This window comes from Harmonia axyridis, chromosome 2, assembly GCF_914767665.1.
Source record: "Harmonia axyridis chromosome 2, icHarAxyr1.1, whole genome shotgun sequence".
Taxonomy (NCBI): Eukaryota; Metazoa; Arthropoda; class Insecta; order Coleoptera; family Coccinellidae; genus Harmonia; species Harmonia axyridis.
The window spans coordinates 7737540-7753814 of record NC_059502.1 but is presented as its reverse complement, the minus strand read 5'-3'; the positions used below and the strand labels follow the sequence as shown (position 1 = coordinate 7753814).

The window sequence follows — 16275 nt, the reverse complement described above, 5'->3', positions numbered from 1 at the left end:
CCTTCAAAAATGATATATGCACCTTTTCTGAATTCGGTTTTACTTTCAAAATAGGTTTTAGCCACGGTAATCACTTTTTAATTAGTGACAAATTTATTTCCTTGGAGCACCTTTTGAACATTGTTGTCGATTCGGCAGAAGCTGAATAACACTTATCAAGCATGGCTTTAGTTGCTACTCTACTTGCACAGTATTTAGTTTCCTTCAAAATCAGTGTTTTATCAAAACACGAAACTCGATTTCATCCATTTTTCAACAACAATATATGTAGCGTCCCTAACCTTCAATATATCGATTCAGAATTAACTATGTGTTCTGAAATTTTTACACGTATGTTTTGAAGCTTGGTATTCAAGAGAAAAGTGGTACTTGTCACGATATTTATTCATTGAACAAAATTGAGACTATTCGAGTTTTTACTCAAAAAACGTTCGAAATTTAACAATCAATTATACACACCTGTTATTTGAAGGATGATTAAAATAGGTATACAGTATGCGATTTTTGTTAAGAGTCCTTTATAGCTCAATTATCTCCCAATTACTTTACGATTATCTGGAAGCCACTTGAAGTAATTTTAATGAATGAATCGAATATCACGAGGAAGATGAATTTAAGAATCAGGTTCAAATTCCAACATCTTTTTTTTTTGCATTTTATTTTTATCTAATTTCTGAGAAATTTTATACACAAAGTGTAATATTGAGTATTTCAAGTAATTTACTCTATTCTCATCTTATCCCCATAAAAAATAGATTCCTCACTATTTAGGTCTATTTTCCTAATCATTGAGACTCCATCGTATCTATTTTGAGACACAATAAATTTCAATAATTTTCTTAATGAGGATTAAACTGAGTAAGGAGTTTTTTTAGATCATTACTGATGCAAAATTCGATACAGAAAACGTGATGGAAAGATTTACGGCTATGTTCGGGGAACGAGTTCTCTAAAAATCAAAAGATATGGATACCTAAATAGCAATATCATTGTTATATCTGACCAACAGTTGTTGCTCGAACAAAAGCCAATAATAAGAACAACCACCTGCATTTCAAATTGTTATTAATTTTATTCAAGGTAAGATTTACATGTAATTGCATCGTTGATTTGCATTGATATTTTTCAAATATTCTCTTGAAAAAGGTGACCTATCATTTTTCCACTAATGAAATTACTATGAGCTGGAAAATAAATTAATGAAGTAGGTATTTGTTGAGTTGTAATGTTCTTATTAAGTAGCAGTTGATGAAAGTGAAGGCGATGTCGCTTTTATTCTCCGAAGAAATATGGGTACTTTTGCTAGAAACGGCACTAATGATTTGAAACACTTTGGGATGTTTCTCTCTTGAATACATCTGCCTGTCTGATGAGTGCTACCATTCAGTAAAGGTACTTAATGCTGTTCACGTGAGGAATATTCGTGCTTAGCAACTTCAATTGGCGATTTGTTATTTTCCTGATTTCATACCGAAGACGATTCAATCTTCGTATTCCTATTTTTTTCCTGTTAACCAAGGCTGAACGGCTGCAGAATATGTTAGGTAACGTAGTGGTAGAAGTGTTGATTTTGTGCAGGTATATTGTTGCGTGATTTACTGTCGAAGAATCTGCGAGATCTGAAGTGAAAAAAAAAAACTATCTGCTCACCTACTGTCTGAGGAGTTAGATGAGGTAAGGGCAAATTTTTTCATGTTTTAATTGTCAAAAGTTTTGTTTTGGAAAGTGCGTAAATGTTTATTTCTCGGCTTATAGTTCCCCATTCAATTAAAAATGAGAAAAACATAAATGCTTACATATAAAATTCACAAAATATCCTTATACCAAAACTATTACGAGTTTGTGAAATATGCTATATCAGTATCATCATAACATAACACCTTTTCATCATGTCCAAATGTAGGAAATGCACTTTTGCAGTGAATTTTTTGAGCTATTCTTAAATCCTTCGCAATGTTCTAATATTTCATTTAGAGTCGAAAATTTCAGATTTCTTTGAGGGAATAATTATGGAATGTGTTACTTTTCGTTTGGTTCTAAACTTTTAACTTCTCCTTTAGGTTCTTTATATCCATTTACAGTAATCTGTTGTTCCATATGAAATTCAAATCGATGTATTGGTGTAATGATAATGAATACAATATATTTTTATCATAACTATAAGATTTATGAATTTTTGAAAATTAACTTTGGATTTCGGAAAAATAATCCACTATTTACTTTCACATGTTTTGCAGTATTTTATTATTTCATAAGGGTTTTATAAGGTTTCATGTGAAAAATTTGCAGTGAAGATCGTTTATTATTCCCAATAATGAAATAAAAAACAGAATTCTTTTTTATAATTACATTGAATCCAAAATTTTTCTCAGTGAAGTCCTAGCTCTTATAGTTTGAGAATTATGAATTTATGAAATTTTATTCCTGAAAAAATGACCCAGGGTACGAATCTCTTCGCTACATACTCTTTATTTTTTGTCAAATTGATATTGATTACATTTTTTCCACAAGTCAAGACATATTGAGTTTAAAGGTTGAAATAGTAAACCATAAAACAAAATGTAGTGTTTTTTTTTTTAATTTTTTTTTTCGTATTTCACCTGGGCTTGTTCAATTTGTTTTTATGGTGTGAAAGTACATCCACATCTGAATATATGATTTTGTTTATAATTCACCTATTTTCTTTTAGAAAATGGTATTGAAACTCCATGAATATATCCTCACAACGTTTTATTTTCTATTTCTTCTTTATTGCTTATGGAAGTTGAGGAACTACTTTAGAGCCGTTCTTTTAGCTCTCCATCTTCCAGGACCTTTCGCCTATCCTATCATAGGAAATGCATTGACTGTAAGAGACAATAGAAGTGAGTAAATAATTTTTCATACATGGCTCAAAATTTATTATAAGAGGTATGAATAGAATTTGAAAGTTGAAGTTTGAAATCTAATTTTGAGAGACATTTTTGCAGATCATATGTAAAAGTAGTAATGACAGTCAAAGCTGCATAATTAAATGGAAAGAATAAATAAAAAAAATTTCAAGTTATTCTTTTCTACAGAATTGGAGTATTTGGGCAATAACTCTTACAGATTGTTTGGCCCAATTTTCCGGTGTTGGATTTCCATCGTTCCCTTCTTCTTTGTAACGGACCCAGCCCATCTGCAGACATTGTTGAGTAATGGTCGTTTAACCAAGAAGAACATGTTCTATTCCTTGCTGCATAATTTCATAGGTGAAGGTCTCATCACAAATAATGGTAGGTAATGCAGATTGTATCAATCTTTTGTCTTTCCATCTGCAGAATAATGTTCTATGATGATTAGAATTTAATTTGCTAATGATAGTTACGTGTTAACAATGTGATTGTAAATTTGCATTACGACACTTTACGTTTTCTGCATTTTTTCAAATTTCAACATTGCTTAGTGATTGAGGTTAATCAAAACTACGAGTATGGAGAAAAACATTACCATATGGGATATTGGAAAACTCATTAATCTCTTAATTTGAAATTGTTACTTGCGATAAGATAATTTGCTGATATTCAATCATGAAATGAGAAGAGTAAAGTCAAGAGCTTTTGAGCGTCTGTTGAGTAATGCGTCAATTGCCACAGAACTGCATATATAGCGCTCAAATGCGAATTTCATATCGATCGAATATGCAGTTTTATCGTCATCAATGGGTCAAACCTCGAAACTAGACGAATGTTATCTAAAAGCCACCGTATTCGCCCGATTTGGTTCCTGCCGATTGTTTCCTTTCTCTAAGATCAAATTCCTGAAAATACATATAAAAAAAAGTTAATCGGATTTTTAATTTGGGAAGGAACTTCCTGTGAAGATGCTATAACAATACAATAACAATAACAATAATCTTTATTTTGAGGAATAACCTGAGTACATAAATAAGCAAATTATTAAACAAAATTGATGTCATAAATCAAGAATCGGTGAGCGCTATGCCAGTCTCCCCAACAAATACTCTTCCACTGTATACGGTTCAAGGTCCATCAGCAACGTATGGACCTCTTTTTTAAACCTATTAATAGGACCAGCTATTTTTATTTTATTTGGCAATCTGTTGAACAACCTTAAACAGCTATACAGGGCAGTCTTTTTCGTCATCGTTAGGTGATGGATTGGGTATGAGTAATTATTTGTTCTTGTTTCATAAACATTTTGGGGTTCATACTCCTTAAAAAGTTCCCTATTTTTATAGAAGAACAGCAGGCATTCCTGGATGTACACTCCACTCAGGGTCAGGATTTTTGCTCTTCTAAAATGCCCTCTGCATGACTCTCTGTATCCTATTCCTGCCATGGTTCTAATGGCCCGTTTTTGCACGACAAAGATTTGTTTGATGTCTCTGCTATTTCCATAAAAAACTATCCCATATCGGAAGACTGACTCGAAGTTAGCATGGTATACCATTTTAATCGTAATGTCATCTACATATCTCCTCAGGATACGTATGCAGTAGCTCACCCTATTCAATTTATTAATAGTTTCCTCGACGTGGCAGTTCCAGCTCAGACAGCAATCAAGAGTCATACCCAAGAATTTGGTGCTGTTTGTCAACTTCATTTTTTCCTTGTTCAATACGATCTCCGTAGGTAGCGCATAACCAGGGCGATTTGTTCTGATTATCATCGCATTCGTCTTCTCGTCATTGAGGAATAGTTTGTTTGAACTAAACCATTCTTTCATTTGTTTCAGTATGTTGCCAGCTGAATTAAGTAGGTCTGGAAAGAGTTTTTGTCTGATAAGGATATTCGTGTCATCTGAGTAGTTAGTAAGACTGAAACAGTCAGTTTCCTCCAAGATTTCAGCAATGTCATTCAGATAAACAATGAGCAGCAAGGGTCCAGCCACTCCACCTTGTGCTACGCCAGTATTAATAGTCCTGATTTCTGATAAACCTGTCTCACCTTCTTTATCCACCCGTACAAATTGTTTCCTATCCGACAGATATGATTCAAACCATGCTAGAGCAGGACCTCTAATGCCGTATCTCTCAAGTTTATCGAGTAGTATGAAATGATCCAAGCAGTCAAACGCCTTGGTCAAGTCAAAAAACAGGGCCATAGCAACTTCACTTTTCTCCAGTGCCTCAATGATGTTCTGTGTGAATTGGAATATTGCAGTCTGGCACGATTTTCCTTTTTGGTAGCCATGCTGTGTTTTACTCAGTAGGTTGGATGTAGTAAAAAAATCTATTATGCGGTTACACATAACAGATTCAAAGATCTTTGAGAAGCAAGACAACAGACTGATCGGTCTATAGTTTTCCAGTTTTTCTTGATCACCCTTTTTATAAACTGGTCTTATCTTGGCCAACTTCAAACCATCCGGGAAGAGTCCACACTTCAAGGAATTATTCAGAATATATGTCACAATGTCCACTATGCTTTCTATACTCAATTTCATTATCCTTGTTGGGACCTCATCACTACCTGCACTCATCTTGTTTTTTAGGTTTTTAACGACCTTCATCACCTCCTCTGGAGTTGCAGGGTGTAGGAATATGGATATACTGTTCCTCTTGATTTTACTTGTATAGGATTGTGGATTCATTGTTGATACCAGGTCTCTGATTGAAGTTATTAAAAAATCATTAAAACGGTCAGCCACAGTCTTGGGATCTCCATCAACTTGTTTATCTCTCGTGTTTACTGTCCCTCTGATATCCTTTACTATATTCCATGTGGTTCTCTGTTTGTTATCTGATTCGACCAATCTTCTTTGGTATCGTTTGGACCTGCTTTCTTTCAGCTTCCTGTTGTACTCCTTCTTAGTCTCTCGATAAGTATTCCTATACATTCCATTAACACTACTTACTGTATAGAGAATATCCAGTCTGTTTTTGCACTCTGCCACCTCTGGATCCATTCTTCTCCTTTGCCTGCTTCCTAGTGTGATCCTCTTGAGTGGGAAACATCCATTGAAACATGCCAGATACAACTTCATAAACCATTCCCATTGTCCATTAACGTCTCTTTCATCTATTTCGCGAATTTCCATCCATTCTAAACTTCCTAAGGCATTTAGAAAAGTATCAATGTTTTCTTGATTGAAAATTCTCCTCATTACTTTTTTGGTCTCTGTCTTGCCAATAGTAACTGTAAGTTTTTGTGCGGTGTGGTCAGAAATCTGTGAGTGAAGGATTTCCCCCGAAATACTACACCTGTTAACTAGAACATTGTCCACACAAGATGCTGCTGTTTCAGTTATGCGAGTGTTTTCGCTAATTGTATGGTATACACCATAGGAATTGAGCATTGAGCACATTTGTAATCTTTCAATGCTATCCTTGCTGACAAAGTTTACGTTGAAATCACCCGCTATTATCACCGTTTTATTAGCCTCATTTGTGAAGAGTGCTACCAGTTTTTCTAGTCTTTGTAGGAATGTCTCGAAATCTCCACTTGGTGGTCTGTATACTGCTGATACAATGATCTTTGTCTTGTTGATCTTAAATTCGCAGGCTGAAATCTCAATGTGATTTTCTACTGAGTTCTCTGTGGCTTCTTTTCTTACTTTCCCTAATAAACCATCTCTGGCATATATGGCACTCCCCCCATGTTTGTTCTCTAAGGTTCTGCAGAAACTTGCAGCCAGGTTATAGTGTTCAATTTTATAGATCGGAAGTTGACTTGCGGTTTTCCAGTGTTCTGTGACGCATAGGAATGTACACTTGTTTTGGGCCTGTAGGAACTCGTTCAATTCATCTACACAATTTCCTATCGATTGTAAATTCTGATGGATTACTGTTATTTCATTTTCGGGGTATTCTTCTCTTTTCTTCTCTGGTTGTCTAGCTATACTAGTTAGACATTCTCTGCCGAAAAAACTGATATCTTCTGACGAGAACTCCCTGAGGCCATATTTCTGGTTTCTGTAATTCATTGATCAACGAGATGTCGGTTGAAACCTTGAAAGCGATACTACCAGCATCCTCTCTTTTGGGCAACATATTAACTGTGAACTCCCTGTTCGGAAATTTTTGGACAAGGAAGTTTTTGATGTTATCCTCCGTTGCCTTTAAGCTCACTCTGCCCACATAAAGCCAGGCTTTCTTTTCAGCACTGGTGAAAACTGCATCTGGTGGCAGATTAACAATGTCACTATTTCCCTCTATCGCACTCCTATTTCGTGACCTCTTCCTTTGATTTCCCACTGTTGTCCAAGAATCTTCTCTAACCTTATTCTTCCTCAGGTGATCTTCTTTTTCAGATAAAACGGTCTGTTCTTCATTTATAACTATTCGTGGTGTTATATATTCCTGTTTGTTGTTAACATTCCTGGTCTCAGATTTTTTGATCACATCAGCGTAGTTTTTAGTTGGAGCTGTTTTGTTGTCATCTTTCTTTTTGGGTTGTGTTTTTTCACCATCATCTTTATCTTTGGAGTGTGCCTTTTTGCAGTCGTCTACATCCTTTGGTTTTGTCTTCTTACCTTCTATTTCAGGTAATAAATTCTCTCGTAACTGTAATAGTAATCTCCCATATAATCTTTTTTCCAGTTTCAGCAAATTCTCATCCGAAATTCCTCCTTCACACATATATTGTCCCTGTTCCTCTCGATCGTTTTTATGGGTTGGGGCCTTCTCAAAATTTTGTTCTTCTTTCTTCAATTGTTTCAAGTCTTCATTTAGTTTTTCAATCTCCTCTGATTTGGCCTGTACATCTTCTCTATTCCTTTCATTTTCTTCATCAAAATCCTTTATTTTACTGACAAGGGTCTGATTTGTAATTTTCAATTTGTTTACCTCATCCCTTAACTCCTTTTCAATCTCTCTGCTGGCATTCAAATCCTCCAGTATACTAGCGACCATATTCTCAGAAGCCTGCAATTTTTCGTGCAGTTCTTTCTCACTCTTCTCTAATGCCTTTATCTTCGCCTCATATTCACTCTCCGATAGAAAAACTTCGTTTTCGAAAGTTTCACTATTCCTTCTAAGAGTTCTTATTTGGTTTTCCCGTTCAATACCCAACAGACTCATTTTATCCATTTGGTCTGACAACTCTTTCACCTTTATCTCGTTCTCCTCTTCAATGTGAAAAATGTTCTCCTCCAAGTTCTTAATTTTCTGGGTATACTCCTTCAGTTTCTTCACTTGTAAAACTTTCTCTTCCTCCTCACGTTTGTAACTTCTCTGGCATTCTATAGAACATAAGCAACTTCCTCCATCCACTACTTTAGCTGATTTCTTCCTTTCCAGACAGCTCAGATGAAAATGACTAAAACATCTCATACATACAGTGTGACTGTTCTCTTTCTTCTTACAGCATTCATAGGTGTAGTTCATACTCTACCAGTACGTGCCTGTTTGAGGAAAATATATTTCCCAAAATCTCACTAAACCACCATCCGAAGAAGTTTGAAATGAAAACCTTGTCAGTGTATGGAACTCTTTACACATTAATGTCTATGCATCATCTGCTTTGCGATAACAAAGGATGACGGCAAAAAAACTCAACAGTTCCGAGATATTCTCGCTATTCACCGTCAAATTTTCCCGGAATTATGATTGATTCATTTCTAATTCCGTTCCTCATACACTAGAAAAGTTCTTAGATTCACCCAGTATCGATTTTCAATCCCGGATTTCCAAGTAATCAACATAAACTCGAACTATCATGCAGAGCGATATTCAAAGATAACCGTCCGCGATAATATAATGACACATGATATAATTGCTACAATAAAAAGATATGAATAATAAATATTTTAATAGACAGTTTCCGGTATTTTTTTTTGACATATCTAATAGTTAATGTGCTTCAGAGGATAAAAGCTAAAATAACTAGCACATTTCATTTTCAACGGTTTCATGAACGTAATAGTATCAAACTTTCAATATTTTTTTTAATGCAGTTTGATTTTCAGGTGAAAAATGGAAACTGCATCGTAAACTGATTCAACCTTACTTTCACATCAACGTGCTAGAGAATTTCATTCCGATATTTGCAGAAACCTCCAGAGATTTAGCAACAAACTTCAAGGATATAACTGAAGTGAATATAACAACATTTATAAATGATTGGGTGTTGGATACACTTCATAGTGAGTAGATATTTCATATTTTGTTTTTTTCCCCTTGCTACAGTATAGCAAAACAATTGTTATTTACGTAATAAAATAGTGGAGATTAGAATAACTCATAGTTTATATTGAGGAAAGTAATTGTGAATCATTCTGAACCATTTTCAGATGAATGAAGTACAAAACATAGAAAAAATTCAATTATATCTCATAAATACATCGAAGGATTGAACAACAAGTAGTATATTTGACGTAAAAAATCTACTCTCTAGCACAAATAAATATTTCAATGTAATGCGGAGAAAAATAGTCTCAATTTTTTTTCCGGTATATACTTTGATTACTTTCATGTATAAAACACCTTCAACACGCTCCGTAGTAGCTACTCATTAGAAATAAGATAATATAGGAAATGTTTCAAATCTGCACGCGATTCGGACATGAATAACTTTCATCGATTCATTTGATGATAGGTTTTTGCAACATTTTAAATCATCCGAACGGAAAAAATGAGATTTTGCATTATTTTATCGCTTATAACTGTACAAGTGCGTAAAATGACCGATAATTTTGCAAGAGAACGTGTTATCTAAAAATTGCATAAGTTTATTTTCATATTTGGGCGAAAAATCTTTATATACGTGTGTAATTCATTGGAATATTTCACGAATAAAGAAATATTGATTTTTTCTGAGGAATATAATAGTACCGAAGGCTTTGAATAGAATTGCACCAGTTTATGGTAATGACAGATGTGAATATTCGTATTTACCTTCAAAGTCTTCTTTGCAATTGAATAAACATATATTTGGACCATTGGCTGTTGGGTAAAAAAACAGTACTGTTCCTGAAGTAAAATAATAGCCTATACAAAACACCACCTGTTCGTCTAAACCCCTTGTTCAAGCTCTCAGTTCCAAAGAGGTCTCACAGAGGCTCAAGAGAATCGATGTAGAAAATATAAAAAAAACGGTAAAAAATCCGGAGAAAATTTTTCAGAGAGATCGGTGTAGCATCCATAGTTTCATTAATACATTCCATAGTTTTCTGCCATCCAACATGGATCGAATTTTCATCTGCAAATCGCTGCTGAATCTCAACAAAATCGACCCATTTTTGAAGCGGTAGGTGACTGGTAATGCAAAGTGGATTAGAACGACAACGTCAAGCGAAAACGGTCGTGGTCGAAACGCGGTGAGCCTGCGAAAACGGTAATTAAGCTATTATTGAGTGCCAAGAAGGTTTTGCTGCGTGTTTGGTGGGATTGGCAGGGAATTATGTACTATGAGCTGCTCCTCTATTGAACAACTGTTAAGTCGGAACTGTATTGTCACAATTGTACCGCCTGAGGAAGCAATCGCCCAGAAGCGACTAGCACTGGCTAATAGGAAAGAAATATCGTGTTACTCGCCAGAAGCTCCAGGAGCTGGTTAGGAGGTTCTGATGCATCCACCTTATAGTCCGGACCTGGTTCCAAGTGATTACCATCTGTTCCTGCCCATGGCGAACAATTTTGCTGGTGAAAAATTCGCTTCAATAGAGGCTTGGGGACTGTCTCAATTTCTTGCCAATAGGAACAAGGGCTTCTAAGAGAGAGGCATAATGATATTACCTTCAAATAAGTTATCGAACAAAACGGCACATATTTGGCCTAAATTGGATCATTCTATCTAACTCTGGTAATTAAACCCTTTTTTTTTTCATGCAGAAACAAAGAAGAGAATTTCTCATGCTCCGAATTCTTCAGTTCCAAGTTTTGGTAGTTTATGATTCCCTCTTCGGAGAACTGTTAAAAAATATATTATGATTAAAGCTTGTGTCTACATTTTTCAGGAACAGTTTTGGGAATAAGGATGTCAGACGATTCTCCTTTCAGAAAGTGAGTTCCTTCTACAAAGATCAGAATTCTAGAAAGTGTGTTTCAGTACTATATTCTTTCAGGGGAGAACTTATTGTGCCCTACAGGATTTCAAGACCGTGGATGTTGATTGACTTCATCTTCAATTTAACTAAAAGTGCGGACCAGGAACAGAAACAAAGGTCCAACCTACACGAATTCACGAAAAAGGTAAAAACACTAATTATTAATTTTTCGATAATCGCCCATTAAATATTCTTTTCATTTTAAAATCTTGAGGGAGTTCTCAATATTCTCAATATCTTTCAGCTATTGTACAGTCGAAGAAACCAAGAAATATCATCATCAATCAAATTCGTCTCACTCATGGAGATATTCATGAATTTATCTGAGGCAAACACGGACTTCTCTGAGCAAGATGTTATAGACGAAACATGTACCTTCATGTTGGCAGTAAGAAAATTTAAACAATACTCCAAACTAAATTATGTAATAAAAAGATTTCTTCCAATTTTTTTAGGGGCAAGATTCTGTTGGAGCAGCAACAGCTTTCACGTTGCATTTTCTGGCCAAACATGAAGATATTCAGAGAAAAGTTTACGAAGAACAAGTTAGAATTTTTGAGAATGATACTAGATTAGTAACCACCAACGATTTGAATGAAATGAGATATCTGGAACAGTGTATCAAAGAAACAATGAGGCTTTGTCCAAGTGTCCCAATTGTGTGTAGAAAACTCAACGAGGATCTTAGGTTGGGTGAGCCCCTTTAGATTTCATTGACGTCATGGCTGAGTATGGATATTAGATTTCAAAATTTTTCGATATATATATATATCGGGTGTCCCAAGGTGAGTGGCCTATTAGATTATCATGGAAACTATTGATGGTAAAGATTTCAAATTTTGTGGATAGATATTTGGCCATGTGAGGTACATTTCTGAAATAATTTCACATTTCCAGTGTTGCCGGATGTACGACAATTTGGCAACAACTTTGTTATTTTAAATGAAACATCCGGTATTCCTATTTTTTTATGACACTCCATAAAATATTAAATCTATTCACTCTTACTTTTCCATCCCTATCTTTAACGGTTTTTGAGTTATTAATTATTTTTCGAAATTTTATATCAAATTGGCGTATTAAGAAAATGACTCTAGTTCGCTCAATATTTTAGATTTAAGTCAGAAATTCTGCAAGTCGTTAGATATTGATCTGATCTGTGTCACTGCTCTTGAATTATGGTCGTCAATAATACAGGACGGACCAAAAAAATCATCATTTGCCAAGTTACAAAATTGTAAAAAAGGCAATTTTTTCAAATTAGACACCTAGTATATTTTTCAATTTTTGGAATCAGTACAACACACTTTACAATTTTTCTATTCACGTCCCTATACCTATCTCAATTGGATTCCGAGTTATATGCGTTTATTAGATTTCACATTGATTCAATAAGCGTTAATTTCTTTTGTATTGTTATTTTCTCTATGTCGTTCATAGATCGATATATCAATGAATCAGTTCAATCCATAAATGTCAAAATAAACAATTATTGCCTAACAGTTGTTTTGTTCCGAGGTTTTTCTATAAATAATGGCTCAAGAAAGATATACACATATAACGCATATAACTCGGAATCCAGTTGAGATAGGTATAGGGACGTGAATAGAAAAATTGTAGAGTGTGTTGTACTGATTCCAAAAATTGAAAAATATACTAGGTGTCTAATTTGAAAAAATAGACTTTTTTACAATTTTGTAACTTGACAAATGATGATTTTGTTTGGTCCGTTCTGTATTATTGACGACCATAATTCAAACGCAGTGAAACAGATCAGATCAATATCTAACGACTCGCAAAATTTCTGACTGAAATCTCAAATATTGAGCGAACTAGAGTCATTTTCGTAATACGCCAATTTGATCTGAAATTTCGAAAAATAATCAATAACTCAAAAACCGTAAAAGATAGGGATGGAAAAGTAAGAGTGAATAGATTTAATATTTTATGGAGTATCATAAAAAAAATAGAAATACCGGATGTCCCATTTAAAATAACAAAGTTGGTGCCAAATTGTCGTACATCCGGCAACACTGGAAATGTGAAATTATTTTAAAAATGTACCTTACATGGCCAAATATCTATCCACAAAATTTGAAATCTTTACCATCAATAGTTTCCATAATAATCTAATAGGCCACTCACCTTGGGACACCCGATATATATACCTACTATTCTGCACTGATCCTCTCAGTAAAGTAAATTTCAATTTGTTTTTAGGAAATTATGTTCTGCCTGGTGGAACAAACATATTCATTTCACCTTTCATCACCCATAGACTAGAACATTTGTATCCAGAACCGCAAAAGTACGATCCTGATAGATTTTCTGCAGAAAATTGCCACAAAATTCACCCCTATGGATATATACCTTTCAGTGCAGGACCAAGGAATTGTATAGGTAAAAAAACTCTTCATTGTGGTATTAAGAGGAATCACCAAATTTTCATATATTACCTTACTGCTCGAATAATATCATATCGATGGTTTAGAATAATTTTTTTTAGGTTACAAATTCGCTATGTTGGAAATGAAAGCTGCTATTTCTGCGATTATGAGAGAGTACCAACTCAGTTTGGTACCAGGTAAAGAGGAAACAATCTTCTCTTATCGCATCACCTTGAGATGTAAAGGAGGTATTTGGATCAGACTTACGAGAAGAGACAAGGATCTGTGATCATGATTATCTACGCATTTTTACTGAAGTTGATATATTTTTAATTGCTCAAAATACTTCGAATTATATAGTACCAAAATATACCATTAGAGATTAGTTGAATCTTAAGATTTATAGAGTTTTCTAAAATGAATGGAAAACACTTTATAGACTTAATCGTTAAGTTCTGATAAGGGTTCCTCGAAACTTATTGTATTATTTTTTACTAATTTTAAGTGAAAACTGATGTTATTGTAGATAAGAATTAATGTGATATTTTTATGCTTTATTAAAATAAATATGAAATGAAACTCCCTCTCATTTGAAAAAACATCATTGCATCCTGAATAATAACAATATGGAGTACTATGTTGATGACCCTCTCATTACTTCTGTGTCTACCTGGAGGACCCGATGTTTCAACAGGGTAATGTTTGTCTCAACATTGCAATGGATTTACGTCAATATCTTATCGTAATAAAAACAAATTGCTGACACTTGGTAATGAATGAAGGAAAAAGGAAAAAAGTAGTAGTAATAGTTAGGTTTTTGTCCGCTGGGTGGCGCATCGCAGCAGTAATCATACTGGTTTGCATCTGCCAGCGTTCAATAAGGTGCCTATTTCGTTTGTTCGTCGTCTTGGGTTGAGTAATGCGGTACTGATGATCCCTAACAAGGGTGAAACCGGGATATCGCTACTCTCCCTTGATGGCGTGCATTCTCCTTGGGTTACTTTCGATTTTGATTCCTACGTAATAACGTGCAAATCTTTTGTTTGACAATGCTTATGTGGATGGCATTTTGCCGAAACATTAACCAGTTACGTAATATCTTATGATATTTATATACACTTGGAAATCGTACTTTTTTCCTTTTTCCTTCAATATCTTATCGTGGCCACCCAGATTCCCGACCTTTCGCCTATAGACCATGTATAGGACCTGATTGGAGGAAGATTGAAGCAAGTAGCCAATCCTCTTCAAGCACTTGAAGCTCTTCAACTTTAATTACAGATAGCTGGGGATGCAATACCTTAGGACTAAATCAATCACCTGGTGTAATTTATGTCAAGAAGAGTGTCAAACTAATAGGGGTTAAGTAACCAGTGGAGGATCCAAGATTTCTTTAAGGGAAGGGAGGCGCACTGTACCTAATTCACATCAAAGTCATACAGAAGAAAAGTTGAAAAGTGCCAATTTAGTATCCTATTTTCTTTCATGAGAAGGCAACATATCAAGCTGTTGGCACCATTTGGATTATGAACAAAAAAGTCTTCTAACAATGAATAACAACAAAATTTGAAACAATAAATATATTTCTTCAACATACAATAGAGGGTACAATACACTGTCAAACACAAGAGAGCTAAAATCAACTTTTAAGTATACATATTATAATTCTTAAGGCACAAGTTTGGTATGAGAAAAATATATACATTTTGAAACCTACAGGCTAAGATAAAGTCACAGGCTACGTTACGATTTGGGCGCGTTCCAAAACGCAGAAACCCTTTGAAACTTCTCACTTTGAGGCTTGTCGATCCTTGGCACCAAAGCGCCATTCTTGCTAGGACTCTTAACGCTGTTCATCCCATTTCTGCTAGATATTTTGCTCACGTATCGTTCGTTGTTTTGTTCTTTGGCCAGGGAAGATTGAGTTTTCCTCAATAAAGATGGCGAGGGACTTCTACACCTCACCGTTTGATGTGGAATTAGTGTTGAGTTACTGTTCGCACATTTCACATCTGACGTTACCAGTCTATTGGGCATGGATGTCGAGTTGTTAACTGTAACATGCTCTTTTTCCACCGTTATTTTTGGTAAATTTTTATCACTGTTTTTAGTTTGTGGACGAGGAGACGTTGCCCTCAACCTAGACCTATCGTATGGTGATTTGGGAGAAATAGTGTTTGTTTTGTCGATTTTTGGACAAGGGGATTTAGATCTGCTTCTCGTTCTAGGTTCTTCCAGTCTTCCTATCCTTTCAGATTGCTTGGAATTGCTGTCTGATTCATGTTCTACTTTGGAGGTGGTACTTGGTTTTGAGGGAGATTTGGGTGGGGTCTTATCTAGATGGTCGAATTTCTTGATGGCGCTAGCTACTGTCCTTGACGTATAGGTTGAGTACATTGGCACCTTCTTCAAGCCATTTGCCGAATGGGTGGATTTGCCTGGAATCAGAAACAATTTGTTATAAATAAGGTTTTGCAACTAGTGAATTAAATCGATTGATGCAAGAGAATGTTGTGAATTTACCGCAACCGGATAATTTTCTAGAAGTATGAAAAATTGGCTATTTGGACAAAAAATTCAACAAAAAAATTTCTGAGTTGAATTCATAATGAGCCAAAAGCACTAATAGATTTTGAGATATGATCGACTGAATTATTTTTCGAATCGAACAGAACATAATGATCCTTGATTATTTCCTGTTTCTTCTTCTTCTTCAGAAGAAGAAACATATATATGATATATGCCGACTAATTATCATATGATGTTTTTCTTATTCTTCTTTACAGGGTGTTTCTGAATTGTAGGTATAAACGAAGAGGTTTGATTAGTTTGATGATATGAAAAAAGTCTTATGAACATTTCTGTACGAATGCTAATGCTTCATTTTCGAGAAACATGGTGTTAGAGTTGAAATTTA

General features: G+C 34.8%; 2 protein-coding genes across 7 annotated transcripts in view; one reads left to right on the top strand and one right to left on the bottom strand.

Annotated features, from left to right (window-relative positions):
• The first annotated feature begins 892 nt into the window (after nt 1-892).
• Nucleotides 893-13941, top strand: LOC123672800 (probable cytochrome P450 4aa1). 2 transcript variants are annotated; one of them, XM_045607095.1, is made up of 10 exons: nt 893-1080; nt 2690-2864; nt 3060-3257; nt 8893-9069; nt 10882-10927; nt 10990-11116; nt 11216-11359; nt 11427-11664; nt 13192-13371; nt 13478-13941. In XM_045607095.1, exons 2-10 carry the CDS (start codon nt 2693-2695, stop codon nt 13645-13647), a joined length of 1452 nt encoding a protein of 483 aa, XP_045463051.1. In that variant the 5' UTR covers nt 893-1080; nt 2690-2692; the 3' UTR covers nt 13648-13941. The 2 variants fall into 2 exon arrangements, with proteins under 2 accessions (XP_045463051.1, XP_045463050.1); XM_045607094.1 differs by lacking the exon at nt 893-1080 and adding an exon at nt 1112-1674.
• Nucleotides 13942-14923: 982 nt separating this feature from the next.
• LOC123672799 overlaps nt 14924-16275 on the bottom strand; it is a 109873-nt gene continuing 108521 nt past the window's right edge. For 4 of the 5 annotated variants that reach the window (XM_045607089.1, XM_045607093.1, XM_045607090.1 and 1 more), the window contains one exon: nt 14924-15796. In XM_045607089.1, the coding sequence (XP_045463045.1) occupies nt 15102-15796 (695 nt within the window). In that variant the 3' untranslated portion in view covers nt 14924-15101. The remainder of the gene's footprint in view (nt 15797-16275) is intronic. The other variant, XM_045607092.1, reaches the window with a different exon arrangement.